The 27547-nt window shown below is 33.7% G+C and overlaps 2 protein-coding genes across 4 annotated transcripts in view; both read right to left on the minus strand.

The window, feature by feature from the left end:
* The window catches only part of LOC128673745 (homeobox protein unc-4-like), a 39045-nt gene extending 24641 nt beyond the window's left edge, over positions 1-14404 (minus strand). Inside the window, exon 1 of one of the 3 annotated variants that reach the window (XM_053751807.1) lies at positions 13855-14404. In XM_053751807.1, the coding sequence (XP_053607782.1) occupies positions 13855-14068 (214 nt within the window). In that variant the 5' untranslated portion in view covers positions 14069-14404. The remainder of the gene's footprint in view (positions 1-13854) is intronic. The other 2 variants (XM_053751806.1, XM_053751805.2) reach the window with 2 other exon arrangements.
* Positions 1-27547, minus strand: part of krimp (krimper) — a 228711-nt gene that overhangs the window by 107524 nt on the left and 93640 nt on the right. The window lies entirely within an intron of this gene.

Consider the following 27547-nt stretch of genomic DNA (forward strand, 5'->3'; position numbering starts at 1 on the left):
TGACAAGCAAACATCGTGACTCGGGGCAGGTGAAACTAAAAAAGCTTGTTATGACGAGTGCACCACACTTTTAACTATAGTGTTAATCATGTGAAGAAACTGTCAACAAAGTTACAGGCTATGCCTAATTTAAATGTCAGTATCAAATTTCACTTTTGGCGGTTATTTTCTATATAATAATAGGTATTTCTCTTAGTTATGAAATGTGATACGTTTGTGAAAGGATGAATAAATAAGTTATCATTATTTTTATTCAAAGCGATGTCTAAAGTTAAACAATTGTTAAACATATTATCCTCCCATATTAAGATGTCATGTGATTATGACAATTTCCAGTTGATTGTTAAAATTTGTAATTCTAGGCGGATAATATTAGATGATGATAGCAAGTGGTTAATTTTAGATGATTTATAGTTAGTCGGCAGTCAAAGCTAGCGATATTATGAGTTACCAAAAAGCAATTTTAGTGCCTAGGTAATTTCAAAATTAAATATACACAAAATGCAGAAACATTTTGTACATATTTTATATATATTTTCTCGTTTGTACATATTTATTATAATAACAAGCAAAAGACGAAAATATTTGGCGTAAAATCTTCTAAAAAATAAACATACCTTGATCTCCAAAATAAATTAACTTTTTCTTATCGTTCACATTTCTTATGTTCTTCGAGGAATGTTTTTAGTATTGTCCTGAAAGTACTCTTTGCCTTTACAATCATATAAAATGTCCACATAATTAAACACATATTCTTATGCGATCAATTTGAAATAGACAATTCGTTGTATCGCTACAACATAATTATCACACCCCAAACAGAGTTTATCAAAAATCGCAAACAAATCACAAGAGTTAATGAACACAAATGTTTGTTGCATACAAGTCGAGCAGATAATCTATTGTCGACCTTATAATAAGGAACAGAAGAGTCCCTCGGGTGCGATAACTCAGGGAAAGCACTGCGGTCGCCCGCCACGGCTCGACAGATGTGCAGAATTGCGATGAAATCCCGCGAAATTAAATCTTATTGTGTTAACATAAGGTTTATTATTGCATTAAGAATGCAGTTTATCTCCGTCAAAAATTCATAGTACCTATGGCAGAAATGTGTTGGTGGCTTGACATTTAATTAAAAACAAAATGTTTTGATTTTTAGATTAGTGAAGAGTGTTACTATTTATATATTTCATCGAATAAATATCACACAGTTCAATTTTGGGATAATATGGGAATGTTATTGTAGCTGTGCAAAGGATACCTCAGTCAGTGAACTTTTGCAATATAAATAAATAAAATATAAAATAATAAAAAATAATAATAAAACTGTAAGTGGGCGCAAAAGCATAGCGAACGGTCTAACTTAAAATATGTATAGGTTTAATTGCGAAACGTTACATAGAACCCGACATATTGACAAAAATAATTTATAAGCGGACGCATATAATAAACGCGGCGAAGACGCGGGCAAAAACTTGTATAAAATAAAATATATATCTAAATAATTTAATTCTTTTTCTCGATTATGTTATTGCTAACACCAGTGACAGATTTAACACAATTTTTTAGAATACTAGTGAAGGTCTCAGGTTCGTATCCTACTTGTGCCATATGAGTTTGATCTGACTCATATAATAGTAGTTTTCATAGACCGCCACTTGCATCCGGTGAAGGAAAACATCGTGAGGAAACTGGTGGACAGTTTATTTCACTAGTGTGTATGCGACTACCTGCCACTAGATGGCGGTAGGTACTCGTAAAAGTCATGTCAGATGCCTTTAGGCCACTTGAATAAAATCTAACACCATTGTTACTATAATACAGTTTTAATTGCTATAGTGCAGTGTTACTATAACATATAATCGTAGTGTATAGGTGACTAACCATCCACGACTTCGTCATTTTAGGACCAGCCACGGCAAGCAAAGGGCCCGCTATCTCTTCTTGTTCGGATTTATAGTCGCTATCAAAGGGCAGTTGAGGAAGTGAACCAAACGACATTGTTTACATCATACACGCAGATGTATGAATGAAATTATTGGTAAGATAGCAAATTATCTAAGGCCACTAATTAACTGTATCTAATTTATATTGTTTTATGGGAGATGTCCAAGTGTTTCAAGTATTAATTGCAGGACAAAGGCTTTACAATACTTTACATATGCTCGTATTTTCAATACTTTACAATACTTTACATATGCTCGTATTTTCCTATGTAAAATCAGTTTATTTAAATACATTAGTAAAATATTAATATGTAATAAAGAAACACATTCGTGCATAGATAATTTGATGTCACTTTAAATGAATAGGTAATTAATTACCTGATACTGTTTAAGATTGGGTTGCACCAGTCAACTTTGAAGTTAACTTTAAACTGCGCGCCGGCGCCGCTGACGTTTTGCTAAAATGGCATATGGTACTTTGCGTTTTTCTGTGCAAGTCAAAATTAACGTCAAAGTTAACTGGTGCAACTCACCATAAGTTCGTGTTGAAAGATGACGTTACATCATTGCCTATTACACATATTCCATACAAATTGTATCTTTTTTGATATTTTTAATAATATCTGACTTATAATCCGATACCCTATTGCTGTAGGTAACACATATAAGTTTACCTAACCTACTAATCCTTATTGCGCATGCGCGTTGGTCATGGCTCATCAAGTCAACATCCATTCCATATCCAATAGGAAGTCCTAAGCTTCGAGGCCAGTGTCTTAACAGTGGGGACATTGTAAATATGATGATGACAGACAATCCTATTTTGTAAACAATCGATGTAAAAAATCACACCTTACTAACGCCACACGCGTCAACCCTCCACAAATGTTACAAGAAAATTGACCAAAAAATCCCGCTGGTCTTTTCGACCCCCGAACTAAACACGGCGTACTTAAAACATTGAGCGCACGACGCGTGACGCGCGGGTTAATTTTATGCTACATTAATGCTGCGAGGGCTGCCACTTTTTAATAGGGTTAGTTATGGGTCTCCCAAACCCCGCATTCTCAGGATTTGCAATATGTTATGGGTCGGATCGTGCAGGATAATCGGGTGTGTGCTAAAGCTAATTAATTCCGTCTAAACGTTATCTGTTTTGTGCTGTGTAATTTTGGTGAATAGAATGGATTAGGCATTGAGCCGTGAGAAATGATATTGTTTGATGATTCATTATGTTACTTTGTATATATTTTACGTCAAGTATTGTATTGTTACAATAAGATTAAATATTAGGATATCATATTTTATTTATGTATTTATACAATATCATTACTGATAACTAAACAATATTTTATATTTGTCCGCAATCCTTAGTTATTTACAGACACTAACCAAAATAATATTATAAAGATTGTATACAAAACACGTAGTGTATTGTAAGTTTGTGTATCCCCCATACATAAACATTTTATATCATCTTTGAAATAAATCCAATTTTTCCAAAATGTTCAACGAAGGTTTCCTAAATTATTTCATTAGTAAGTACAAAGCTACATTTTTTCTTATGTGGCATGAGACTTTTTACTACTTATCTACCTATTCACGGAAGCGAGGCCCTGAAACGCAGTTAGTTATCTACAAAAATATATACATAAGTATATACCTCATATGGCATCACTTCGTTTTCGTGACTAGTACAGAAAATTAAAATGTAATATTGATAATATTTATTGATTACAGTAGTTTAACAATTTATCTTCCTATCATCACTCTATACTGAAATGCAAATTACAAAAAATACATCTTGTTAAAATGATCCCCAAAAAAACTCGTTCTCATATTAGCACATTAAAAAAAAACTGCATCAGATTAATTTATTCGTCCCCAAACAAGGCGTGAAATTAGTTGTTTGTTTTTTTGCGCAGGAAAAATAACGTGGGTGGCATTTTTTTCCTCTAATCCCACACAAAAAATGTTCTAATTTATATACAACCTAAATTGATTTGTTACAATCTGACAGAAAACAAAGCATTTAATCAATAAACATGTTACCCTCAGTGTTATCAACGCGCAATTCAATTAAGTATAAGATTTAAATATAGAACCTAAATTTTGTATTTTGTTTTACTCAACATATTTGTTTCTTGTCTCGCTTTTTCTACAGTCTGAAGATTTTGTTAAAACAGAGCTTTAATGAAATCAATTTTCAATGATTAAAAGAACTATAAATTTACCACAATACTTTTAACACAAAATATTCTGATAACATCAACATTTTAGATACACCTAACTGTAACCAAATGTAAGCTTGTAAGAAAATGGTCCCAAGGCACCAATATCAACCAATAGCCAATAAGTAAAACTTCGGTACATATTGGCGCGAAATCCACGACTCCCGTGCCTAATCGTAAAGGGTGAGAGTCAAACGGGACACATCAAAAGGCAAATAGTAAAAAAGCGTGACAAAATTGACTAATGTTTGTTTTGGGCACGCGACGGGTCGATTTGACACGCGGTGCGCGTGCGACGCAATGTGGTCACTAGTTCGCTTGTGAAGGGTTAAGATTTTGTTAATGGAGTAAACCGTTACAGTTAGAAGATGAAGACTATGAATCAACATTATTATTTATTTATCAGCACTTTCCACGTGTCATTACAGGCACATATTTATTGTGTCATTAATTTGAAATATGTCATTACATAATTACTGAAAGCCATAAAATATATTTAAGGAATTATTTAGATTATTTATTATTTAAATTGAAAAGAATTATATAAATAACATAATTATTGTACTTCTTACTGTACCTCCACAATGAACCAAAATACTTATTTATATTGTCATTACAATCTAAATAAAACTCTAAGATAAAATAAACAGAGAGGGTTTATTACAATACGAAGTTAAATGCCTAATAGACGCGAATAGCGACTAGTCAAGAGAACATCAGTGGGGCGATTTAGGGGTTCGGCGGTAACAGAACAACATAAATTGAACTAACAGTGGCGGATAATAAATATATTCTGTCCGAGGGCTATTTAGTTTTTGACGCTCCTCCGACTAAAAAATAACAAAGTATTTATTTCAAAATCATCAAAAGGTTAATCACTACTTAATTTGATATTTTTTTATATTTGTTGTTTGTTAATAATAAATAAATGATATATGTCGAAAACGACTCAGCCGGAAGCAGTAGATAGCGTTAAATTTCAGCTCACCGGCAGAATATACTCAAAGCTAAGCTCGGATCCTTTTATACATAGATCTTAATTGTTCAATTTTTAAATTGATCTTAATTGTTTTATTGCAAAATAAACTTTTTATATTTTATCAGTTAAGTATTAGATTATTTTTACAACCCACTATTAAAAAAAAAAGGGAAATGTGTGTGTCGGTATGGGATGATATCTGTCCATAAAAATATTTACTCTAATATACAAAACTCTCCTCCACCTTCTGCAATACAGTTAAAATCATGCCGCCCTCTAAAATCCGCTGCCCTGGGCCAGCTTATTCAGCGGAAAATCCGTCACTGAGGTTGCCCTTCGAAATCGAATGCCGTTAGAGGGAACCTTACAATGCAATAACTTAAAAACGGCATTCTAATTTTATTCATATTTTATGAGGTTGGGTTTTTTTTGAGTTCAGCTGTTGTCTGGCAGTTTAATTTGGGATTAGGTGGATCTCAAGACATACTATGTAAGTATGTATATTACACAATATATACTGGACTGGGGTTTTGATGACATTTGCTAAAAAAAAAAAAACAAGTCTGCCTTTATTCACGTCACATAGCTATTTATTTATTTGAAAATTTATTTCACAAAATTAGAAAAAAAATGTTCAAACGGTGGACTTATGAAAAACGACCAAATTGCATATTGCATTCTCTATCAGTCAACCATATGAGTGAAATATATGCCAAGCCATGTTACCGGGAATGACGTAAGGAAATTAAAGTTTCTCATATCTTTATGTACATTTTTTTTTCTTACAAGGGTTATTATGTAAGTAAACAATCGTACCATGTCTTTTTATAATTTTACAGCAATATAAATTAAAATGGACTTATTAGGAAATTACTTTTATGAGTAAGTAGTTATTATTATTTTTTTAAAATTTAAAACGTATATGTTTGAACTAATACATGATTTGTTTTCAGCAAAAGATAATAACAACCGTGAAGTAAGATAGTAAGAACCGATCAGGTATACCTGTCAGACTTATTGACATTCGAATATTTCATGTAAGTAAAAATGTATTTAAGTTTTAAACATTCCCTTTTGTGTGTATGTACGAATTCATGCAAGCACAAAAACAGTTACTATTAAAACGAAATGTCACCGATACACGTGAGGAAAGTCGAAAATGTTGATAATAAGACCTATTAGTCAAGAGGCAAGGTGTAGGCCGGCTGTGCTCAATTTCAAGGGTCACTTCCTCCACACCCCAGCTGAATGTACAGTTAAAAACACGTCAACTTATCCTATATCATAGACAGAGAAAACTATAGACTTCGTCATATATTTCGATTCACTTCGTACAAGAAAGAGACACGGGCCCCTCTCACGGGTCTACTGGAAGAGATTTCATTTGAAATAAGTAGCAACCTTGTACTCATTTTTGTAATGTAATTTATAATTTTAAGTTCCTTGTGTACATAAATAAAAAATAAAAAAAATAAAATGTAACGTTCATGGTAACCACACGCATTTACATACGCGTGTACAGTGAATACCCCAATTTGTATAGGATGACGTGGTGTTTACTGTACAGCTCGTACTGTGATGTCTGTAGTCTGCCTTCACAACTGTTCAAGTGGTATTTTGCACCTCGATGAACTTGTTCATTTACTTTTTCCGATTTTTAACGCGTTGTAGTAACCATTCCTGTGCAAATTTCGAAATTAAAAAGTGTTTTTAACCTTTGCATGTGTGAAATCTCATTAAAATCTATCCTATACAGTTTGTGATAATGAATATGTGAGTGTACTTACAAGTGCACACGAAATCGTAAGTTATTATACTTTTTTTTTTAAATTCGCGTTTTCGAAATCCACTCGATCTAGCTACATATAGGTCATACATGTCTTTAAATTTGTTTTTTCATATTTTCATTGAAACATTTAACAAAAATAAGTCGCCCAGATACATACAGGTACAAGGTAGGACATAAAACGGCAGGTGTCTCAGGATAATACCCTGCATAGACATTTTTATGCTAACAGTAATAGAGGCGGTTTGCAATGAGAATTTACTTAAATATATTTTAATATATACTTTTTCATAATTATCAACATATTAATTAATTGTAATGTGTTGATAATTATGCAACCCCTTTTTTCACAGCTTAGTGTGTTCAAATTAACTATAAAGTTGCCACTAGAGGTAAAAATATATATATTACAATATATTTATATTCTCATTGCCTCAATTTAAGCCTTATTATGTTTGTGTTTCCGAAATAAAATAAAAATAAAAATAGAATTTGTGTCATAATATGCTGTGGACTGTACAACTTTAAAGAACAGAGTGACTCGGAATAACGTTATATTTTGGGATTGGGAATATTTTTTAAAAACAGGAACCCTGGTAACAGGTTTTAAAATTTAAAAATAACAAATTTAAAAATAAATAATAATCAAATTTTACGCGAACAAAGTCGCGGGCAAAAGCAAATTATGTAACATTTATTGTGGGGAAACTATTTCACTTATTGCGTCGAGGTTTAAAGATAATTAAGTTCATTAAACAAGCGCCATTTTCGTGATAATCGATAGGTAGATAGTAATTGTTTACGTTTACATTAAAATATTTTCTTAATATTTTGCAATACCTACCGTCAATTAGTAATGGCCAAAATGCTTATATAATGTTTTTAAAAGCGAATGATAAATTAAGTTATGGTATGTATACCTACTGGTATATATTTTCTACGTAGATATGTTTTACCACGTAATACATATAATAATTTATAATATATATTTCATATTCTTCATGTTACTGGTTTCTATATGAAATACACAGATTTATATACTCAAAATCTGTGATCAAACATTTCTACACAGGATATATTTAGTAAATTTTGATTTAACGGCCCACTTTTTTGGACAGTATATTATTAAATTAAAAAGGCAATGCTTCTATCAGTTGGTAAGGTAACCAATTCCAAAACGTAATTTACGTGTAAATTATGGGATTAAGTGCACATAGAGAAAAGAGAAAGCCGAAAAATTTCGGCCATTTTGCACCGAGTTACATTTCCATTGCCCGAATCAATAGTTAGCGAAAAAAAAAAAACAATTAAAAAGTTAGCGAGCATAAACAATTGATTTCGTGCTTTTCTAAATAGAGCCTTTAAAACTAAAGTCGACTTTATGCATCGAATTTACAATTAATTTACTTACTCTATTTACTAATCATAAGTCAGTAGAAAATCAATTTTATTGCAATATGTTTAAAGTCGAATTTTACTAAAAATATCGTAGTGTACAAAGACAAAATTACTAATCAGAATGTATTTTCGTAGTTCGACGCACCGTCTAGTTAAAAACAATCTAAAACCAATTGATTTGAACCGTTGAAGACCGTTGTAAAGGTGCCTACTATAGTTTTTATTTACGTAATGTAAATAAACGAGTAAACATCGTTGCGCCTGCGACTGTTTAACAGTACTCAATGTTTTGGTTGGCTGACGTTTGAGAAAAGGCCATACTTTTGAAAAATAACGATTTAATACAACTTGTTGCGAACACGTTGGTTAGTTTTTTCTCAAATTAAAAATACTAGATGTTGCCCGGGGCTTCGCTTCCGTGGGAATTTTAAGATAAAATAAAACGCAAACTTGGATAATGTACCTTTCTAATGGTGAAAGAATTTTTAAAATCGGTTTAGTAGTTTCGGAGATTACCCGCCTCAAACATACAAACTCATAAACGCTTACCTCTTTATAATAATAGTATAGATATAATCTATACAAACAAGTTTACTTGACTAACGGAATAATCAAAAATTAAAAAACACTTGAGCCCCACAGTACGTAGTCTAATATTCATTAGTCTTCTTCTCGTCGAGTCAGAATCGCTATCATACAATTTTCGACCAATATGTGGCTCCATTTATTGAGAAAGAGAGAAAGAACTACTTCAAGACAAAATCAAACAGCTAATAGGCTATCATGAAATGTTTCATAGTTTTTAAACACTGTAAATGTGAAAAATTACACATATTATGACTAGGTAGTTTAATTTTATTTGTTAAATTACAAAATGATATTTTAACAAAAAGCTATTAAACAGACCTTATGAATAGAATCCTACTAGTATCATTAATGCGAAAGTTTGCGAGTATTTTTGTGTGTATGTTTGTTACTCCTTCTCTTACTCTTAATTTGGTACACAGTACTTACAATATAACCTGGAATAACACATAGGGTAAGTACTTAAATTTAACCCGAAATTCCTACGGGAGCGAAGCCCCGGGGCGCAGTTAGTAATACAATAAATTGATTAATATTAATGTACCTACTGACTATTGAACATAATAGGAATAGTACTGTGTTATCAGTGTTTCAAGGGCCGGCATTGATGAGAACAATTTAATCAATGAAGGGACGATTGGGTGAGACCTCATTGGGATTTTAATTAAAGATCGTGCAATATTGCATCATAATGTACTTATAATTCATATTTAACTAGCGACCCGACCCGGCTTCGTCTCTAAACCTATATAAATAAACAAACAAAGAAATATAATATATATTAGGCCAAATCACACAGATTGAGCTAGCCCCAAAGTAAGTTCGAGACTTGTGTTATGGGATACTAACTAAACGATACTATATTTTATAACAAATACAGATAAACATCCAAGACCCGGGCCAATCATAAAAATATCATTTTCCATCACGACCCGACCGGGGATCGAACCCGGGACCTCTCGGTTCAGTGGCAAGAACTTTACCACTGCGCCAACGAGGTCGTCGCCACAGATGACAGACACCTCAAAGAAAGGAGGGTGGCGGTAAGTGATGCTAGGACGGTGTTATAATAAGCGGAGACGGAGACACTGCGCCACCGAGGTCGTAAAATTGTATGAATGAAATATACTCAAAAACCACCCGACGGATTTTTCGATTTTCACTATACCTACTTAATTTGTTTTAACCCGAGCAAAGACGGGACGGGCCGCTAGTACACTTATATATTATACATATCAATAAATCTCTTGTAAATTGTTATGATCAAACAAAAACAGTAAAATTGCATACAAAGTAATTTACAAGGCAGATACAACTCGCGATACAACAGCGGACGATGTTAATTCATTTCACACATCACTTCATCATAACACAAGTGTATAAAAAGGCTATTGATATTTCTATTATAGTTGTAAAAAAATCCCCGTACACAATGAAGAGAGGCGAGACTGCGGCCATGCGTCATCCACAAAACATTTAACATCTTAATTTCGTGGGTAACACCTCAGCGCTAGTGCCGACAAAGAGTCGATAAAAATCAAATACCGACATCGACATCGAGCGCGCCACGGCCCAGCGGGGCGCCGCGCCCTGCCACTAATAACTTATATTTGGATTATGCTCGTTAGCCTCTTCGCACCTTGCCCGAAATTTATTTTTTATTAATACAAAATTTATTCAAAGTCAACCGAGAATATTTCGGGAATAATGCGTTTATGTCATTAAAGCAATAAGTTATTGCCTAGAAGGATTAGTCGGCCGGCGGCCGGCTTAATAAGGTCGATATTTATTTTATTTGTATTTTAAACTTCAATGGACAGTCCCTAATTCTTACGACAATCGTCTTTGGAATTCAAAATAAATAAAACGATACATCTTGTTATATGCTTCATTGTGACATACTACATTTCAAAAATCCTGAAGTAGGTACTTGGAAAATAAATGTATTATTTATTTCACTTTAAAACACTTCCGCTTGTCTGCTAACATTCAACAAGAAATAATAGAAGTTTAATTGTTGTAACTGTGTCTACTACATCCTGCTAAACGTAACTGTCAGCGAAAGTGTTAACTATATTTCCTATTGCAATCTTTAATTATAGTTAATTAAAGCGTTTTCCTACTGCACTGTACTATGTACGATATCCTAGTTGAAATAAAGAGACAAGACAAAGACACTAAGTACCTGTAATTTTCTTAACATAAAAAATGGGATAACAATAATAATAGCAATCCGCCGCTAGTCGGGGACGATTACGTTTATTATAATTTATACGGTCATTTAATCATGTGAGGTCAAGCCTTTCAAGTTTAAAACTAACACGTGAATGTTTAGTGTAGGCGTCTCGTTTATTGGATTATAGTCGCCATTTTAAAAAGATTAATCGGCCTTGCCGCTCGATTACTTTTTTGTAAGCATTAAATATTGGAGGTGTCATAAATCTATCCAATTTTGACAGCATTCTCGAGTTTCCACTGTTGAAATGTTAAGCAATGCTTTAGAAATTGTTTACAATCGAAATGCGTGATTATAATTTTGTCACACTCATTATACACTCAAACGAAATTTTGTTTGAGACAAAAATTAGATTTAAATATGCAATAAGAAAGTTTTAATTTAGTAAATAGATATCTATGTGACACCTTAGCTTTTTGTAACTTTTTTTGAGCCTTTTTTGAAACCTACTCTGAGCATACTTCTATAATTTATAAAAACTCTGCTTTAACAAAAATTCTTTTTTTTTTCTATTTTATAAAAAGATAACTTTATATTTATACACATTAAAAAATAATATAATTTAATTTACAAGTAACTTTCCTCGATTTATCAGTTTCTCGACTTCTTGTAAATCTCGCAATCGGACAGGACATAAAGTCACATCACACACATTTTATCACCACTACAAGTTGTTAACATACGCCCGATTGCATACATTACGATTGTTATTTATTGAAATCGCAATCACTTATCAATGGAGCTTTGTTTTCAATACATTAATTTGCCTCGTTACTCTGAATTACCGATGTGATCTACTTTTATAAGTGTTAAATTATATGGACATACATTGTGAAAAGTTGTTTATAAATAAAATTTTAAAATTAATGACATTCTTTTTCTACTTTGCGTGTAGATGCTCTCCGACTATATATGAATCAGGTTTCCACGGCTTTTATTGTTTGTTTCTAGTAATCGTATTAAATTAATGTCATGGTTATTTTTCATAGACAAGATACTTTTTATTTTTACCATTATTTAGTCTATCGACGATTTGCAATTGACAAAAAAAACGAATTTACGGTATATATGAGGTATATATAAAATATATTATATAAAATTAAAAACTAACAATTTAGAATTTACAATCTAGCTAGGAGAGCAATATGAAAAATAATTTTGAAAATACCACCTCTGAGGAGGTGAAAATAGCAGAAAAACAAAAAATCACCAGAGCGGAAACGAGGACCAGAAAAAAGATAGTACACAAAATATATGTACAACTAGCTTCGCTACGGGGCTTCGCTCCCGTCTGAATTTCGGAATAAAATATACCCTATATCTTATTCCAGGTTATATTCTACCCGTGTATTAAATTTCATAACAATCCGTCCAGTAGATTTTGCGTGAAAGAGTAACAAACATACATACACATATCCTCACAAACTTTCGCATTTATAATATTAGTAGAATGTAAAAGATGAGCGAAAGTTATTTTATGTTCATAATTTCCACCTAAACGCAATAAATTATTTTATTTATTATTTGCTCGTTCAATTGCTCATTGAGCTTGGTAGGTGTGTAGACAAGATATATATATGTGTCGTCTATGTGTAGACAAGACGTATTATAATAGAATTTTTTATTAGATGTTCATAATTTATAATTAAGATTACAATAACAAATCACAATTATAACTTAATAGCTATAGTGGTTACGTCAAACTTTTAAGATTCCTTAAATCAATTTCTAACTAATGTGAGAAAATATTATGAGTTTCATATACAATACAGTAAATAGTAGACTATGGGGTCCGGCGCTCAACGGCTGAGGAATAAACCCCCAGACGCTCAGATGAGACAGAAATATATAAACAATACATAATATTAAGTAAATAATTATTACTTAATATTTTCAATTTGTTTTCAAACTAGTTTTATTAAAAATAAATGAACATAAAATAAAATTACGCATCAACTTAAAAAAATGAAATTATAAATTTAATTACTAATGAATGCTCGCGTGACCTATTCATTATTTTAATTTAAAAATTTGATAAATTATCATCATCATATTTAGAAACATGATATTGTTAGTAACCGCTAATCGTCTCCGCATATTTCCATTTCCACTCAGAGGTGTTGAAAAATTAGCTGTGATTTTAAAACCGGCCGCCTTGCGAGTGTTATTATTGCCTACTTTATCACATGCCACAACCGTTTAACATATCATAACATGTTATGATTAATAAATTCTTTATTTATTTCATGTACCTACCAATTTATATTTTTTATGCTTCCTAATAGTTATATGATCATTACACGATTTAACACTACGTTTATTTATATTTACTTAAAATCAAAAGATTGAAATAAAATTTCTGTATATAATCCAAAATAAGAATATTATGATATATACATATCAGTAATGAGTTAAGCATATTATTTTCAACTACTTAATAGTTAAATTTAATGCAAAAAGGGTTAACATTTCCCATTTTAAAATAATACTGTCGACACACCTACTCAAAATATATATTTTCACCTAAGTAGATAGATATACTTAGATCACTTGAGTAAATTGAAATTTCTGCTTAGTGTTTTAAGTTTCATTCGCACGTTTTAAAATTTCAGATAGTCTTACAATGTAGAATTGCACTACTCCGATAAACATTACCTACACTATTTTGTAAAAGAGGTAAAACAATTTCTTACCTTTACTGCTTCCGCCGTCGTCGTTCGAATCTTCACTAGGTGGACCATGAGGTGCTCTATTAGGTAAGGGATGGGGCAACCGTGGCCTTGCAAGAAACGGCGGAGGGACCCCAAAAAATGGAAGGAAAGGTGGCCAGGCCGGTCTCGGGGCAAGCTGGGCCGCCGCGGCCGCGTACAGCTGCAGCGGCGCCGGCAACCCACCCTCCAGAACCATGCCGCCGCCTGCGCCGCCGCTGCCTCGACCACCGCTCGATATTTTGAATATCGACAACAACCACAACACTACGCCGCTCACCGACGGCGCGAGATGCGCATCGCATTTTCAACTGTCATTTTTGAAATCTTGGTTTTTGGTACATTCACTAATAAAACTGTTTTCATTAGTCACTTTTTTATAGTTTGGCCACGAAACACTTGTTTGTTTTTATTTTTGTGTTCGATCACTCCATCCGTCGCGGCGGCTGGTCACTCGGCACACATCCGTGGCGGTGCGCTCGCGTGGCTCGTCGGGCCCACTGTACGGAGATGGCGCAGCACGCTGGGCGGGGCCCCGGGCCCTCTACCCCCACCCACGCACAAATTAATTCCCCGCCTCTTTCATATTATAGATTTATTCCTCTAACCGTACGGCCGCCCCCGCGCTAAACCGTTTTAAACCTTATGCTGTTAACTTACAGATCGGTATTGAATAGCGGGTAATAAATTAAGATGGGTATACATTGAATTAACGGAAACATGGTAGACGGGTGTTCGCAAGTTGAAATAAACTTCAGTAGCTGTAACATAAAGTTTGTTATCGCTCGGCGAATGAGTGTACATCGGATTTATAGGGTTGTCGTACATTTACACGGGGCTGTGGGCTGTCATAATCTTTTTTAGCTGCATGGCGCGCCGCCACAAACAGAAATGTAGAGAAAATCGTCGAGGAGTTATGATATGAACGTTACCGCAGACGTTTACGTTGCGGTTACTCGCTTCGGTATTATTATAATGGGGTTATGTCATTTTGGAAAGGTAAACGAAATGACATTCTTGATTTGTTTTCAGTACATAAGTAAGTGTACACAACTTAATAACCAATATAAGATAAAAGCTGTAATAATTTTGGTCTCATGATATCTGTCAACGATAATACATAATCAAAGATTCGTTTCGATTATAAATGAGATGTAATGATGTGAAAATGATACAAAAGAAATGAAAGATATAATTTATGATACAATGATAGATGGCCAGTGTCTTTTGAGAGAGAATGCGTACGGAACTCTATTCAAGATCAAAGGAATGGGGAGATTGGCTTCAAATTTCTCTGGTACATTACATTTGACAGGTGACAGACAAAGCCTGATGGGCAATCAGCGGCAAAGGAAGAGCCTCTATTAGGCCTCAACAATGGAGCGTTGCGTAAAACTAGATTACGCCGGCCCACGTCCAATAACTCTAACGACGGACAAACTATCAATCATACAAAATTAACACGTTTCAGATTATATTTTTGACAGTGATGAATCATAAGAGACCGAAAGGCAATCAATTTCACAACCAATTCCTTATTCCATTAAACAAAAAAGTAATAACCTAATTGACATAAATAATAATAAAATATGTCAAGACAGCGTAACGAGCGCTCGGACGCGACTTGACAGCTCTATCAGAAATCTTGCACTGACTGTACTTTTCTCCCCGCCTCCTCTTTGTGGAAAAGCCGCTGCGAGTGCTGATTGGTCGCTCGAGGGGTGGAGGGGGTCGGGGAGGAGCCTGCAGGAGGGGGGTGTTCGGAAAGCTTAGTGTTGCATGAATTTAATTAGTGCGAGGAGCACCTCAGGCGCATTAGGAGTCGCGATGGGCGAAGCAATAAAAGATATAAAGGAATGAGTATAAATTAAAAGTTAAATAGAGAGCGGTGTGGGAGGGAGAGACCGGGTGCCTCTCTGTCTGGCGGGCGAGGATGAGCCGCTCGTAATTGTTTGACGATCTTATTAGTATCAGTTAAATGTCGTGCTGTCTTTTTCTCTCGTGAATTTAATTACTTTTTAATTAAGCCACGGTTAATGAGAGTTTTCAGGATTCGCTGCGAGCGTTTTGCGCGTTAATTTTTGTGGATTGCTCCATGGTTATTGATACAATTAACTGGCGTACTTTTTGTTTTCACTAGATTTGTATTGGGAGCTCAATAATAACAAGTAAAATTGCAAAACTGAATATAAGTAAATTTGACTTCACTATTTACCTACGATCAATATCGTATCGTACCTTTACCTACCTAATTTAAAACATTCAAGAAGTTGGTAGAACATACCTTATTTTGTTATTTCATGATTTTGAGTGTCATGGAAGTCAGTTATATTTTTTGAAAAAAAAAAATTACGTTGAATTTTATTCATTATAGTTTAGTCATATATCTGCAGTCATAAATATACAGTCTCTACTTTATTATTCTTATTTGTAAAATCACTTATTGCACAAAACACACATACAAAAAAAAACAGTTTTCTTTTTCTTTAAAATCCGAAACCTTAGAAGTAATAAATATTCTTTCACAATAAATACAAAGGAAAAACCTGCAAACTATGCGTTCATACCGTACTGCTACATGTTTTGTCTCTATCTGGCTGTTGCTTTATGGTAGCTCTGTCTCTTTCTAGCACATTAGGCGAGCGATACACGCGCGTGCCGTTACGTTCGCGACTTGGTATCAGAATGGGATGCTTTCCTTGTTTTATTGATGTTCCTAGCTGAGTTTCAATATAGAAAATATACGATTTTATTTAGAATAGAATATTTATTTTATATCCCTTTACTATGACTAGGTAATAAGCATGGTACTTACGTTAAGAGCATGAAAACTATGATAGTGATCTACAAGCCACTAACTAATCATTATTAGTTAGAGGCTTGTAGATCACAAAGAAAACGCTTTGAATGAACGCTTTGAAACGCTCAGATTAGTCATTACTAATCTGAGCGTTTTCTTCGTCAGCTGCTAAGCTTCGGAGCCCTGGCTCTTCCTGCATCTTCTATTAAAGATAAATAAAAGGGAAAACTTATAATGTGAATGATTTGTATATATTTACGAAGAGAGTCCAAACAACAATAACAAAGCCATAGCAACACCATGATATAAAGACACTAGAAATATTATTCAACATTTCTAGATGGGGCTTGATACATTAACATTTTCTTCTTCATACTTCGCAGTTTGATAGTATTCTGCAACACTAGGTACTACTCTTCGAATCTGATATGTATATTATCTAATATCTTATCATATATCATATATATATATATGTACAAATCACACAGATTGATTTAGCCCCAAAATAGGTACTAAATTAACATACACACATATAGATAAATATCCAAGACCCAGATCAATCTGAAAAACATCATTTTCCATGTTGACCTGACCGGGGATCGAACCTGGGACCTCCAGTGTAGCAGTCCGGCGTGATGGCCATTAGGCCACGGAGGTCGTCAAATAAACGTCGTCTAAATTCATTCGATCAAAATAATTATGTCTCATTATATCATCATATATTTTATCTATGTTTAAAATCAAAGAATACTTTTGTTATAATAATATAAAATATTTTGTGTCTTTTTCGTCTTGATGTTCTTTCTTTATTTTGGAGCGTGTCAATTCCTAATACTGTTAATCAAGAAATAAAGCCGAATACAAACATTTACCTTGTCACTTTAGTATCACTGGGGCAGTTTTGACGTGAACGTAATTATATCGCCATCGATCAAAAATATATGGAAAATATAAAAATATTTTTCTTCTTCTTATCATTATTGCTAATACTGGTTTCGGAATTCGCCTAAAGGCATCCGACATGACTATTACGACTTCCTACCAACCTCTAGTGACAAGTAGTCATATTGGAACAATATAAATCCCCCATATAAATATTGAATATTCGTTATAGCCCCGCAGAAGAATGGACCGCAATCCCTGACTCTTAAATGAAACATTTCGTGATTTCTGGCATGTAGATGTAGATAGTCTAATAGTTAAGCTAATTCATAGGGATTGCTGTAAAAAACACACAATAGTTTAACAATACAAGTTGTCGTTAGTGCCTCAGGAAAGAGGGTAAGCCGTCAACGGGGGGAAAGGGGGGAGGTTTGATTGATGATGGCTTGTGACACTGCTTTGTTTTTGGCGTGTTTCGATCGACTTAGCAATGGGTTCTGTATACTCTCTAAGGTTTTATATTCGCATGTGTTCTAGATAGGTATGTTTTCTAAAGTTTTTTTTTCTAGGAATGAAGCAGGATAATTCTTAGATGAGAGAGACAAATTTTTTTTACATGATAGATAGTCAGCGTTTCTTCTTTATATTAGAATATTCCGCTTTGGGCCTCAGTACCTACACACCATATCATATCTCGGTGCATATAGTCGAAATTATAATTATAACAACACATTGTAAGTCCTTCTGGCATGATAGGCACCAACACTATGTAAATTTTTTAAGCATTTCTTTTCGTACCGAAAATCAACTTAGTAAAAATATAATTTACAATTTCACATTTTACAAAAAGGTGCAAATGAGAGTCGAATTTCTAGCAGTGTCTTGACTATTTCCATTAGTGTCTATTACAACTTCTTGCCGTATATCATAACTACAGTGTTTTAAATTAATGCATAAAAAAATCGTATCCCACGTTTTCAAAGTGAAATCGGCCTCCGTTCTCATTTCCTGGCTGTCACATTTAACCCATTAATGTTTTATAAATATTGATAACGCAAGATGGATGGAGCGCACGCGCGACAATTGATTCGCTTTAAATAGAAAATGTCCCAAAATGTCCCATGATTGATGATGTCCACGTCACGCCCGCGACACAGGGTTAAAAGGGTTTTGGTGCCAAATCATTTTCTTGGGTCCCTGCTTCGGGTCATTTGAATAAATAGTGATTTTGAATATAGAAATAGATGAAATAAAAGACTATCATGGTTACTTTGATTTTGTTGAATTATTTGGGTTTGTCACTATGGACACATTACTCCAGTATTATGGGATAATAATAAATCAATTTGTGGTAGACCGTGCTATGCTATTAAATTTACAATAACGGAAGGCAGGTTACTTGAAAATATTTTATTTTAAGAAAATGCAAATTCTCGAAATGTCACAGAGTCGAGAGCGCGAAAATCTATGTCAAAATGACAGTTTGTGATGAGAAACATTTTAAAAATAAATCTGTGAATACCATGGAATTAGTAGATACTCCGTCGAAGTACTTTACTAAATCCATGGTGTATACAATAACGTGTATTGATGTACAAACTATCACTCCTATGCTTATTATTTCTGGAAGTCATAAAAACCCTAAACCCTGGGCTCAAACGCTCTACGGCTCAGACAGAAAATGTTGTACTTCTTCCATATTTATCTTTAACGAAAACCTGAGGCCCGTCCACTTGGCAATTTATACTATTTATACATTTATTATACCAAAATATGAATTAAGCACAATGAGGAGTTTGAGAGCACTATTTATTTTATTATAGGATTGACAGAGATAAAACATGACAGCTTACAAATTTAAATATTAAAAAACAAACGGATATAAAACTCAACCAGGGTGTACTACAGATTATAAATAGAGGTCGAATATCTAAACTAATCACTAAATGTCAGTAAGTAGGTATGTAGATATTTTCGTGTGTCGTATACAAATTTCTGTACAGTCAAATTTATTCAGAACGTAAATGGTTGGCATTACACAATCATCATTAGCAATGAGTCTTGACATAAAATAAAAAGAATCCAGAACTGTATCTCAAATTGTACACGCGTTTTGAAAGCCGAGTTTTATTGAGTGATATTTTTTAATGACGATAACAAGTAAGTAGTGAGATGCACCGTCAAATTTGACGTTGATTTTATTCGCTATAGTTAAAAAATAACCAAATCTAAATAAGTTATAAATTAAACCGGCCACGTGCGAATCGGACTTTTTTTGTATTTGTTTTTATAGCGGAAACGGAAATACGCTATCCCCGTGAAAATTTCAAAAATCTAACTATCGCGGTCCGCTAAGCAGAGCGGCGACAGACGGACAGACATACATGACTACATAAATATTAAACCTGTTCTAACTACAGAAAACTGAAATAAATTATTTTTATTTATTAAATAGCATCAAATTCATTAGGCAAAATTTATATAATACTAGCTTATGCTTGCGACTTCGTTCGCGTAGCCGAATCATTTTTGGTAATGAATTAAAATTATTAGAGAGAAAATAACATAAGCCTGCAGGCATATTCTATATATGAATGGGAGTTTTAGCCAGTTTCGGCAAGTTTTCAATGATAGATCACCCGTCGATATCGAAAGGTCAATATACCTATGCCCAAACTGTTTAAAAAAATATGACTGTTCAATATATCAGGTGTTCCAGATCTTTGATTTTTATACCTCAACTGAAAATGCTCATCAGGCTGAACAACTTTTGCGTCGTTTCTATATTTCCTATAGTTTAGCTGGACCATCATTCTCCATCAGGCGTTCCAGTTTTCAAAATCATTTATACCCTATATGTTATACCCTATACTTTTTTGTTATATATTTTGCTATATACAATGTATATAAAAAAGTTTCATTCGAATCCACCCAGTAGTTCCGGAGATTAGCGAGTACAAACAGACATACAGACAAACAGATAGTTTTTTTTTCAAATTCTTACTCTGTTGCTGTGACTCTATCGTCTAATTTTATTTTTATGTAAATTTATTCAATGTACAGATTTTTTTTTCTACTGTTTTATTATATGCATTGATATTGATGATTGATATTGATTGATTGATCAGAGAAATTCAGTAAAAAAATATATAGGGTGCGGTGAGGTGTACGCCTGTATGCGATATTTATTTTCTGCTCTGTTAATTTTGTGTGTCCCTTGAAGGTTCTACAAACGGTACAGAGAATTACATACATTACATGACAAAGTTTTCAACAGTTTAATATGCAGCCCGCTACTTTTCGTAAAGGGGCGGTCATAATGAAGCGGTATTTGTTTTTGGGGACGTAAAATCTATTATTCATACTAGAAAAAAGATTTGTATTTTTGTTTGTAATGAACAAACTCAGAAACTACTGCATTGATTATGATGAAATTTGGCACAGAGACAGACGAAACCTTTAGGAGGCTACGTTTTTTAAATTATAGTTTTACCCGAGTGAATAGTTGTGTCATTCGTTCACCTTTGGATTGGAAAAATACCGATATTTTAATGACGTTGCTATGTCGTAGACACTGCTACGCCGTAGCACCAGAGCTACACACGTAGAGCTTTCTACGAAGCGTTAATATTTTTTGTTGCAATATCCTAATACTAACTAGTTCTAATTCTAACTAACATTATAAATGCGAAAGTAACTTTGTTTGTTTATTTGTTTGTTACCTTTCAGCCCGGAAAATAAACGCGGGCGAAACGGGCAAAAGCTAGTTTCAAATAAAAAAGGCAACTTTTTGCCACGCCATTTAAGCTAATCGTGACAGTGTATCTGTGACTTTTTGAAAATAAGTAAATTAATTAAGTAAAAATTTAGCTCTTGGCTAGGTATTATGAAGCAAATTTTATTTTTTTATTCAGCTTACTTTATTGTATTCTTACAAGTTTACGCCCATTATAATAAAAAAAACAATCATTTATTTACCATATTATTATAAATTGCAACATTTGTAAATTCACACAGAGATACCTACTTCAATTAAATATCTGTATAATCTCTTAAAAACAGATTGTTTTTTTTTTAGCCTCATATGAACAGAACTTTACAGCGGTTAGCGTACTCCAAAAAGCGGCCAGCATCATAATCTTGTTAGCACTCAAATTTGCATTAATTAAGGCGGAGGCTTCACAGTTGTGTCTAAACTCCGGGTGAGGCGGGGGTGAGTTAGATAATATTCAAATGGTACATGTAACGACGCTTGGAACCAAGTTTGCCGCCCGCAAGCAATATAGAAGGTACAGGCGGGGAGACAAGTCGAAGAGAAAAAATATTTATTTATTTTTGTTTGTCCCACGGGTGGGATATATAAATAGGTTATTTAAAAACATAGTTTTGTTATAAGATAATTACATGTATACATTGTTGTATGAGATTAATGAAAACTCTTTTCCAATTGTGTATCCTTTTAATAAGTTCCACTTAGACGATATGATAAAAGCCAAAAAGCTATCAGTAAAATATGCCAGTCTCAATCTTACAGTTAAAAAAGGGTTATTCCTCCAAAGAAATGGTCTGATATGACTTTTCTAACCCTATAATGGGCCAGTTAATTTATTACGTGGTCCACATGTTTCAATTAAAATTCAAATAATTATTTTGTAATTTGCCATGATTTGTCAAACACGAAAAGTCTCTGGCGATTGCTATTGCCTATTATTTTGCTGTATTCATAATTACCCAAACATTGATACTTCCAATACTAATATTATAGTCTTTCTTTTTATCTGTCTATCAAGCTTTCACCGGTCGCCCAATTTCGTTGAAATTTGGAAAAGATATAGTTTACGACCCGAGGTCAAACACAGTCTACCGCGAGCTCAGCTGCAGCGAATAGCTAGTATTTTATATAAAGATAAATGACACTAAAAGCCGTCCGCGCTCGACTGTACTGCTCTCAAAGCATCGAGGGTGCGCTCGACAATTTCCTCTTCGGGTAATTCACTAGGATTTAATTTAAATTAGTTTTGGCTCGGCTTAATAGCTTCCCCCACTCCTCCCCCGTCTAGTGGGAGGGGCAGGGGGTGGCTGTCTCGCCGCGAAATATTTTCCGACTTTTTGCACCCGATCGCTCGCTTTCGCTAATTTGTTTAGCTGCTGTAATTTGTTCAGATGGCGTATTTGTTTTTATTGGATTATTAATGTTGAAATGAGATTGATTTATTGGAAGATTTTGGATATTTTCTCATAAAAATCTGGACAAGTCATTTCAATTTGAGTATAATGACGAAGTACTACCAGAAAATCTTATTACAGTGTACTAGCCTTCGCTCCCCATCGCGTCGGTTTCGCGTTATATTTACAACAATGTTATAATTTCATATTATTATTATAATTTCATCAAATTTTGCGCCATCTTTACATTACACGAAACATTATCACTAGTAAGATACAAAGATTTGATAAAATATTGATATCTACAATAAATTTTACCAGCCATTATTGATATATATATAATTATAAAGACTTGAGTCCTTGTTACTTGTTAGTATATCTACATTTGTTAATTGAAGTCCATGGAGAAAAGGCTGCGGTGAAATTTGTGGCGCCGGTACTTCTACACCTGCGCTTTGGAAGTCGGTCGTCGGTAGATTTAGTTTAAAGTATTTTTTTACGCCATTAAGTGATGTATATCATCCTAAGTTGAAAAAAGAATTTTGGAATAAAATTTAATAAACCTTAATGTGTTTATTAAAATTTTAAATAATAAATTTAAATAATTAATTCTTTCTTATAATATAAGTAGACAGTTTGTGTCGAGCGCTTACCGGACAGATGTGGCAGTTACCATTATGGGGCGTCTGGGATTCGCCGCCCGTCTCCCGGGCACGGGAGTTATCATCGCAGATTACATTCTATCACTGGTTTATTTATTACGATGGTTGATGAGCTCTGCAGTTATTTTTAGTGTTATTAATTAAATATAGTGATTGAGGATATGAAGTATGGACGCTTCTAGAAGAAGACTATGTCAAAAGATACGATGAAAAAAGAGATATTCTCTGAATGACTAAAACTTGGACTGTTCCAGAACAAAGCACTATTTATTAATGAAGTGAAATATATTATCTTCTTCAAAACCCTGTGCACATTGCTCGGCGTGTGGTAGCAGAGTGTGGTGCCCGCACTAGAATATTACCATTCCAAATTCTTCCGTGGATATCGTGCGGTCCGACTAAATTATATAAAGGCCTATAGCTATCAAAGCTATAGGCAAGAACAGCATTCTCAAAGAGGATTGACGTCAGGCATTCCAGTCGTCAAACCATTGCCGAGTCTCTATATTTTCAAGTGTAAGAGTGCACTAAAATACCAAAAAATTTGAAGCTTCTCAGAGTCACAGTAGATAATGTAACACGGGAAGTTAAGAGAATAATACGGAAGAATATGAAGTAGAATGGAGATAGCTAAGCGATCTAGTGCAAGACCAACAATCTGAAGGGAATATGACTTTAATGTCAACTCGAAAATCTGAAACCATCAATAACTGATAAGTCAGATTAAAATCACCAATTAAATCACAATGAGCAATGCCACTATTCAAAATCAAACAGCGGAACAAAATGCACGCAGTCGACGAATTATTGTTAGAAGTTTCATCAAACACTGATTTCATTTAGATTATTATAATACCTAATATACGTATGTAATGTATGTGTAAGATTGTGGAGCAAAACAAATTGTATGAGAAATGAAATTTATGAGCATGAATGGGTGCTTTAAGTATTGTACAAATTCTAACGTATAAGGTCAATTCAATTGTCTTAAAACAAAATGACAATAAATATTTTGAGTGGTTTGTGGACTTTCGATTGTAATTCGATTGTAATGTCTATTTTTATAAATAAAATACCTGCATAATCAGACTACGCGTACGTCAGTGAAAGATGATCACTTCAAAGTCTTAAAAGCATCCAGACATAAAGAGAAAATACACTTTTTTTATGTGTCTAGAAGTAATTTTTATGCTATTGAGCAAATACATAGGTATGCGGCTCATCTGATGGGAAGTGGTCACCTGGACGCCTGTAACACCAGGGTTGTTACACGAGCGTTGCCAGCCCTGAATAAATCTTTTCACGCTCTTTTTGAAGAACTCATGATGTAGTCGCTGGAAAAAAACATGGTAGGAGCACATTTCATAATAAAAAGTTTGAAATAATGTGTACAACTCCTTCTTCGCTGTGTAATTCTATGTAGATACATCACAACAGGAACTGTGATAATAAAGAATGAAGTCACAAATTTGTTTTGTAATCGAATCATCACGTTATCACTGATCGCCTCGCTTCATTGGGCTCAAAATCATTAACTTTTAATGCTTTGGTTCGTAAATTTCATAAGGCCCATACCACAGAAATAGACATGCAACAATTTTGTTACATTATCTAGTTTTCAATAAATGCAATTTAATTTTTAGAATAAAATGTCATTTTATCACCGGTTCGGATTTAGGGAATGTCGGCATTAGAAAAACGCACATTGTTTTTCCGATACTAAAAATAGCTTTAGCATCGGAAAATATATAATAGAATGAACAGTCGTAAGGTTAGAAATTTTACGGCTACATCTCAATAAGACAAGGTCGAAAAATAAACTATTTTGTCTATACACGATGGCCTTGTTTATCTTTTCTTAACCCTTTACTGGGCACGAATACAAGCATGACGTCGTGTGTGACGAATTTCTTTTGAGAATCTAAACATATTATTTTCTATTAATAAATGATTTTATCAGTCCTACTAGACAAGTTATAGTTGATTTTACTAAGAGCAACTAGCAACTATCACGCAAAAACAGAAATACAATAGACAGGTGTCATTTTAACAGCTTTTATTACGACGAGATAAGGCGGTGTGACCAATATTGTCATAAACGAATTCCGTGTTGTCTGTCACAACTGACAGCGGACACCACGACACATGTTTCAATTATTCTTATCAGTTATCTCTTGCGGTACTTTCGTGTCTATAAAAATTCTAATATGTACAGTTGATAGCAAAATGTTATTTTTGTAGAGAATGATTTTTTTATAAAATATAACTGATAAGTAGTCTTATATTTTACTAGTTTTTGCCCGCGGCTTCGGTTAGGTATTTTTACGGAATAAAAGATGCCCTTCTCCGTACCTACTTCAAATTTCATGTATCCAAGATTTCAAGAAGATTAGTTGAGTAGAAAATCGTGAAGAAGTAACAAACAAACTTACTTTCCCATTTATAGTTAGTATAAGTATTCTTACTGTCTCACCACTATCTCTAACCATTTCTGCAATTTTATTCGACTTCCTACTAATATTACATTTATTTATTTTTATTCTGTTTATCGTTCAAGCAGTTTCCCACTGGAGCACAGCTAGTATAATATTTTGAGGTTACATAAAGATGTGACGAACAACCAGCTCTAAGAATAAATGTTAACAGCACCCGTAATATTGTCTTATAATAATTAGTTAAAACCCTCTAAAAAATTCTGTATTATCCAAAAGTAATAATTTGATATGGGTCTATTATGTAACATTAAAAAATATATATATTTCTCAGATATTCAAGAAAGTCCGCCAAGATCACTAAAACTTTGAACATAAACTTATTGTTGCCGACTGTACAAGTCTTTTGACGGAACATTTCAAGTGTCGACAACAGGGGTTATTTCAATGGAGTTAAAAGATTATCTGCGCTATCCGCAATCGAGACTATTGTGCTGTATACATGATGTAATTGTGGCATCTGCCAAAATTGTCGGGGGTCGCGAGTCAAGGGTTGTCGTGTTTTATTGTTGCGGTGCGCATTGTGTGTAGTCATCTTTATTTTTAGGTTACGTTTTTTTTTAATACTGACTTAATTTATTTAGGCTTTCTGGTAATTTAATCGTAAATGGTATGTATACCTGTCCTTTTATAATAAACAGTTTGACTTCAAATTAACAACTGAACTGGATACAACCTAAATATTTAACATTGGCATAACATTGTTACTAAACCAAGTTTTTACAAATATGTAGATATCATAATTATTAATAAGTTGTGGGTTTACTCAGTGGGTTGCACCAGTTTATTTTGACTTTCTTACGTAAAATACAAAACTTACATCATAATATATTTATAGAAACATTGTAGAATCCAATCTAAATTCAAGACAGGCGTGTTCTCTTCTAGTACGAAGTACCGCGTAAAAAATAAAATATTGCAAGAAAAACGCGGGAGAATCATGAAATATGGCGGCCGCGCGATTCGCGCCTCGTCCGGCGGTGTCATTAGAAACAGTAAATTTTATCCAGGAAAAAGGCGCGAAAATACGACCTCCTTTATCATGATTATGTAACCTCGCGTTGTTAAAATAATAGATGAAATGGCTTAGGGAACATGGAGTTGAAAAGAAAATAGGAAAATATAAAAAGAGTCATGTAAATACAACTCAATAAAGTTATCGTTGGATCCCTCTTAGGTGTTATGAAATCATTTGCATTCATAATTTATATTCGTATTGTAAGCCATCGTGCTGATCATATGTCAACAAAATCAATCAAAATTGATCTACAATTTACACCTTTCTTTGTAAAGTTGTCTAACCTCGGGTAGTATAAATAAACGCCCACAAAAATCTGTAGCATCTACTTCTCCCACAAATGTCTTTCTACAATCTTATTTATCAGGAAATTCAAGTAAAATCGCCCCAATTCCTCGGAGAGGGGGAGTACTAAGTGGCTTTTCATTTTCCCGGCGCGGCGTTCCCGCCATTTTTATTTATTTTTCATCGCCCGCGGCTTCCCCGATATTATATCGGCCATTTTGTTTATTTTTATTGCACCTTCGCTCAAATGCACCTATTATTTGTTATATAATACACCATGACGGTATTTTCTAGGGGGTAAAATATACCGGCAGTTCCTAAAGTTTCATTGTAGTTCTTAAATTCAAATTAGTAGGTATTTTAAAGTCATTAA

The sequence above is a fragment of the Plodia interpunctella genome, chromosome 11, assembly GCF_027563975.2.
Source record: "Plodia interpunctella isolate USDA-ARS_2022_Savannah chromosome 11, ilPloInte3.2, whole genome shotgun sequence".
Lineage (NCBI taxonomy): Eukaryota > Metazoa > Arthropoda > Insecta > Lepidoptera > Pyralidae > Plodia > Plodia interpunctella.